Raw genomic sequence first — 6,000 nt, 5'->3', positions numbered from 1 at the left:
GATAAATATGTCGTGTTTGTACTTATTTTAAAGGATTTTTAATGAACATTACAAATATGTCAAAATTGAGGTTGACATTTTAAATTTGAAGTTAGTTATCATATAATAGACAAATGGTCACCTTCATGGTATTCATTTATGATGTATTCTTTATTAAAATAAACATTAAAATGAGTCCAAATATGATGTTGCTAGATATCACTATGTTGTATATTTTTATTACACTAAAACTAGAACTAACACTAGACCTAGAACTGTAGGTTTGTTCTAGGTCTAGCTCTAGGTCTAGTGTTAGTTCTAGTTTTAATTGTTACTAACCGTTAAATTGTTGTCCATTTTTACTGAAATAGAACTAACATTAGATCTAGAACTAGACTCAAGTCGAATGCTTTAGAAAGTTGGTGATGGTTGAACGACGCTTGATAAATCTGTAAAAAAGTGTCCATATAATGTCTTAGTTATAACACTCCACCTATAATAATAACCAAGATAATTGCACTTGTTGATTTTACGTTATTTTCAATTTTGGCCTCTAGGGGAAAAACAAAAGACGATAGCGCTTTGAAGTTTTCGGCATTAGCAGTTTCTCGAAAAACGAGATCATGACATGTAAGTCTCTTTGTTTCTAACTCTTATAGTTTCCGAGCTACCCTATTCGGACATCGAATTTGAACCACCCTGTATTTACTATCTGAAAATTAGCTTGTCTTCGTAATAATTTAGTACGAAATAAGTGAATACACGAATATTTGATAATTAAAATTAACAGCTTAATATGGTTTATTTAATTTTTGACCTGTTATCAGAAAAAAAGACAACTATTTTATTCTTAATAAAACCTAAATCTAGGGAATTTTTATGAGACATTTAGGTATTTTTAAGCCTGCGCATCTGGCATCTCTGAACCAAGTACGCATTTGGAACCGACGGTCGTTGGAACGCATGATAACCTGTCGCGGATTAATCCACGGTTCGGATGGAACGGCGCTTTTCAACTGCGCAAGCTTGTAACCGTCAAAAGTGTAGTTGGAACGAACCTATTAATTTTTTATTTTTTCAATATTGGTAACAATTAAATTCGAATTTGATGCTACATTCACGCGGGCAGCACGTTTGGATGTGTCAAAATGGCGTAAATATTTTGTTTAGAGGAGAATTAATAGCAGGGTGTGGCTTATCTCGTTTAATAATAGACCGAACGAAGAAGCGCAGACCGAGCAGAGACGCTCGTAAACGTTTCTAGCATTTTAGTAAACGGTTATTTGGTCCGCGCGCCAAAGTCCATTGGAATTAGGTTAAACGTCAAAAAAAAAAAATAGTGGGAACTGTCAAAGTGACAGCGCGCTGCTCGCAATGCCCGAGTTTATCTGACAATGTTCGCCCCGCGACGATGGGCATACGATAATTTGGTGCAGAATGTCACGTTTGGCAGATTATTTTGTTGTCGTTGGTTATGATCACGAAAAGGAGCGTAAGTTTTTTTTTTGTAGTTTTTTAAAAGTGTTTTGAGAGTTTGTTTTAGGTAGTGGAATAAGCAGTGGGATTATTTTGCAAAGGTTTCCTGAGAAAGATTGGGGTGATACTCCATTCATTGAGGGTATAGAATGGGTAAGATTTGATTTTTTTTTCTGTATTATCATAAATAAAGTAAAATTATTTAGTTTTGTCAGCCTCAAGGATGGGCTTTATCCACGGAGAGACAAGAACCGCGATTTTTCGTGTCTGTTCTTACAGATATAGACGCAAACCGTCATTATTGTGCTTGTTTATCGTTTAATGAAACTGTGTCTATTACACCAAGTAAACCAGTTGATGAGGTAAGATTTATTTTAGTTTAATTCGTTTTTATTGTAAGTGATTTATTTTTTTTTTTTGTAGGAGGAAGATAATTTAGATACAGAAGCACCTCTTGTAAGACCAATTCCTACAATATGCCACCATAGCATAATGTACGCTCCAAAATGTTTAGTATTAGTTTCGAGACTGGATTATATAGAAACATTTAGAGTGAGTATTTAAAAAGAATTTGTTGATATAAATACTTCTCATTGTTTTAATGAATTACATTCACTCATAAAATTCTTGTTAAGCAACTCAGATTTATGATTCACAAAAATTATCTTTACCCCTTATCATTTTTTATTGTTATTACTTTCTGATTGCGCATTTTTCCTTTTGTTTTAATTTCCAGAATTGTTTAGGAATCATTTACACCGTTTACATAGAAAATATTGGAGTTCCTTTGGAGACTTTAGTAGGGAACATTTTGGGTTGTATTCAAGTACCTCCTCCGGGAGGCCCCCAAGTTCGTTTTAGTATAGGGGCGGGTGACCGTCAAGCTCTCCAACCCCCAATAAGCCCCTCATTACCTGTAACACACACAACCGTCAGTTTGATATTCCAACAATTGGGAATTCGCAACGTTTTAATTTTGTTCTGTGCCATAATGACTGAACACAAAATTCTCTTTCACTCAAAGAGTTATAACAGACTCACAGAAGCGTGTAGAGCCTTAACAGCGTTGATGTACCCGTTTCGATACACTCACGTTTACATCCCACTTCTTCCAGCACCTTTAGTTGAGGTTTTGTCGACCCCAACTCCATTTATTATGGGGGTTCATTCGTCGTTAAAGTCTGAAGTGGCTGAATTGATGGATGTTATTGTTGCGGATTTAGATGGAGGTTCAATTATTGTACCAGATGGGGTTTCTTTACCATTACTTCCTGAGCCTTTACTCAGTAACACTCAAGAAGCTTTAAGTGTAATATTACAACCTGAATTAAATTTTGCGGACCACGCGTTTCCACCTCTTGCAGTGAGAGCGCCTCAAAACGTAATGCTGGATAAAGAAATTCGCGCTGTTTTTATGCGGACATTTGCGCAATTATTACAAGGATATCGAAGTTGTTTAACTTTAATTCGGATCCACCCAAAACCCGTTATAACGTTTCATAAAGCATCGTTTTTGGGGGAAAGAAATCTGACGGATTGTGATTTTACAACGCGAGTTTTGGATAGTATGTTTTTTACGAGTTTTGTGGCGGAAAGGGGATCTCCTTGGAGGCCTTGCGATGTTTGGGATGAATTATATAGTAATTTTGGAGAGATTATTAAAAGTGAGAGTCATGAATCTCGATTATTGTTGGGGCATATTCAAGAACTCGCCCAACAATTATACACAAATGAAAATCCAAATCCTCAATCATATGCACAAAAAATACCTGTGCCTCCTGAAGGAGCTTTCACTAGGATTCATCAACCTACTTTGCCATTAATTGATTCTCAACAAGTTCAATGTATCATTGAAGAAGGTTTAACCAGAAATAATTTAAAATCAAGGTGAGTTTTATTCGAATTAAATTAATTATTTAAGTTTATTAACAATTATCTTCTTTGCTTAAAAAAGTGGAGATATAAATTGGTAAGAAAAAATAAAGGTGATTCAAAAAATTTAAAAAAAAATGAATGTATGGATGTAATGTTTTAATTGTAAGCGTAGTTTTGTTTAGATTTAATGTGTTTTGTTTAGATTTTTCTTTTAATTTTTGTCGCACTCAAAAATTTTTAGTGATAATATTTTACGTATTAGGCTGCAATCTCTCAGACCAATTCAGCCGAGAATAGTCCCGATGGGGCCGCATATCTCCAATCTGAGTGAAAACAAGAATATTGTTAGTAATTCAGCGAGAAAATTAGAAGTAAGTATATAAATAGGTAGGGAAAATTAACCCTTTCGCTGCAAATATACACATTAAGGGGCTATATATTCATACCAGTGTGATTGCTAAAGAATTTACGTGATGTTTGGGATTTTTTTTAAGTATTTCATCGAATGTTCACTTCTTTATACACACTCGTGAAATTCTATGTTAAACTAGAAGATACTCTCCTTACTATGACTTAGGATGAGTTTTGAAGAAAAACTTTTATTATTTTATAAAAAAAAATCGCTGTCAAATCGATAGTTTTCATCCAATCAAAAAAATCCTAGATTAATACAATAAATAACACATGTTTATAATAGTCTGTTAAAATTTCAAGTCAATGGGATAAGTTGTCTTTGAGTTAGAACTGCAGCAAATTTCAAAAATACCGTTTCGCCGATTAAGTTTTAAAAATTCGTATAAAATCCACTTCTAGGAATATGAGTATGAAAATTTCTCAAAGTGTTAATAAGAGTGTCCTCTTTCCAATGAACCAACTCGTTTTGAAAAATAACTTTTAGTTTTTGAGAAAATAATATTTGAAGTTTTAATAAAATTTTCGATTTTGCAATTTTCATCGATAATTTTCAAAATTCGCTATAAAATTAATTTCTTGAAGGATCCTTGTGGAAAAATCACCAATTATTAATTAAAGTATTCTCTTTTTAATGCAAAAGGCCGTTTTGAAAAATCACTTTTAGTTTTGAGAAATACATTTTTGAAATGATCGACAATTTTTTCGAATTTTTCAATTTTCTTCGGTTAAGTTTTAAAAATTCGTATAAAATCCACTTTTAGGAATATGAGTATGAAAATTTCCCAAGTGTTAATAAGAGTGTACAGGGTGTCCCAATTTCGATGTCCGCATAGGCTATCTCCGAAACTAAAAGAGATAGAAAAAAAGTAGCTTACATGTCATGATCTCGTTTTTCGAGAAAATGCTCATGCCGAAAACTCCGAACAGCTATCGTCTTTTGTTTTTGTCCTATCGGCAAAAACTGAAAATTATGCGAAAACGACAATCGCGAATATCTCACTTATTATCAAAGATGGAGTATTATAAATAAAACATTATATGGGCAACTTTTTACGAAGAATTCAGTGGCGTAGGTAGAATTTTTTTCCCATTTTTTATTTTCGAGATTTTTGACGTAACTTTATTTTTTTAAATGGAAACCATAGTTGGCTATGACCTAAAATAATTTGTTATTTTCTTCTGATAACAAATATATATAGTTTGTGGGGCATATTTCTTATAGTTATTGAATAATTAACCAAAATTCATTTTGTTCTATCTAAACATAATGTATGTATTTAAAAGTTAATGTTGCTATGGTGATAACCATACATACTATGATGGAACATAATGTATCAAATAATTGCCAAAGTTTGTATTTAAAAATTCGATAACAACTCTGGCATTATGAGCTGGTATGATGCACCAGCATGTTAGGTGTCAAAGTATAACAAAACTAAATAAAACTTTACAATGAACTTCGAAAATTATGAAAATGTAACATGATGGAATGCTATATGTTATCAGATAAGAATGCGACGTTAGCCGCGGAATTATATTTCACAAGGTATTCGGAAAGAAGACAACCGCACGTAAGAACCTTCAGCCGGTTAGCAGAAAATTTAATAGATTTTTGGCCCATCCCCAAACCACGTGCAAAAACATACCAAAATGGCCTGCAAGAGGATGAAGTCAATATGTTGGCTTCACTTGCGATAAATCCATCAACATCTTGCTGAGAAATTGAACAAGACGTCTGACCCAAAAACCGCTGCTTCCGAATATGAAAGAAAAATATGTATAAACCATACAAAGCGGGCCTAACTCATTATTTACGTGCAGGAGATGTCAATCTAAGATTAGAATTTTGTAGATGATATTTAGAAAAATTAAATAATCTGCTGTTTGTTCAAAATGTCATCTGGACCAATGAAGTCTCTGAGTGTTCAAAGAAGGTTGAGGTTCAATGTATGGTGTGCCCTTTTAGATAATAGAATGTTGGCATATAGTATCTACCATAAAAACTTAAACTCAGGTAATACCTCAATATATCAAGGCAGCACATTGTGCCTTTGGTCGACAATTTGCCATTAAATAAGTCTCAAATGATATATTTTCAATATGACGGAGCACCAGCACATAATGCCAGAGTTGTCAGTGAATTTTTAAATACTACTACAAACTTTGGCAATAATTGGAAACAATGGGCACGTTCAGCCGGTGTCAACTGTTATGTTGCTATATTAGCAGTCGCGGCTGAACGATATGCTAAGTCAG

The 6,000-nt window shown here is 33.5% G+C and overlaps 1 protein-coding gene across 2 annotated transcripts in view; it reads left to right on the top strand.

Annotated features, from left to right (window-relative positions):
- The first annotated feature begins 855 nt into the window (after positions 1-855).
- Positions 856-6,000, top strand: part of LOC111415321 (SET domain binding factor) — a 27,661-nt gene continuing 22,516 nt past the window's right edge. Inside the window, exons 1-7 of one of the 2 annotated variants that reach the window (XM_023048075.2) lie at positions 856-1,471; positions 1,523-1,608; positions 1,662-1,817; positions 1,879-2,007; positions 2,192-3,342; positions 3,410-3,424; positions 3,593-3,701. In XM_023048075.2, coding sequence (XP_022903843.2) covers positions 1,417-1,471; positions 1,523-1,608; positions 1,662-1,817; positions 1,879-2,007; positions 2,192-3,342; positions 3,410-3,424; positions 3,593-3,701 — 1,701 coding nt within the window. In that variant the 5' untranslated portion in view covers positions 856-1,416. The remainder of the gene's footprint in view (positions 1,472-1,522; positions 1,609-1,661; positions 1,818-1,878; positions 2,008-2,191; positions 3,343-3,409; positions 3,425-3,592; positions 3,702-6,000) is intronic. The other variant, XM_023048788.2, reaches the window with a different exon arrangement.

The sequence above is a fragment of the Onthophagus taurus genome, chromosome 11 (genome assembly GCF_036711975.1).
Source record: "Onthophagus taurus isolate NC chromosome 11, IU_Otau_3.0, whole genome shotgun sequence".
NCBI classification, from domain to species: Eukaryota; Metazoa; Arthropoda; class Insecta; order Coleoptera; family Scarabaeidae; genus Onthophagus; species Onthophagus taurus.
The sequence above is the reverse complement of the archived record's forward strand: the minus strand, read 5'-3'. Positions and strand labels throughout refer to the sequence as shown.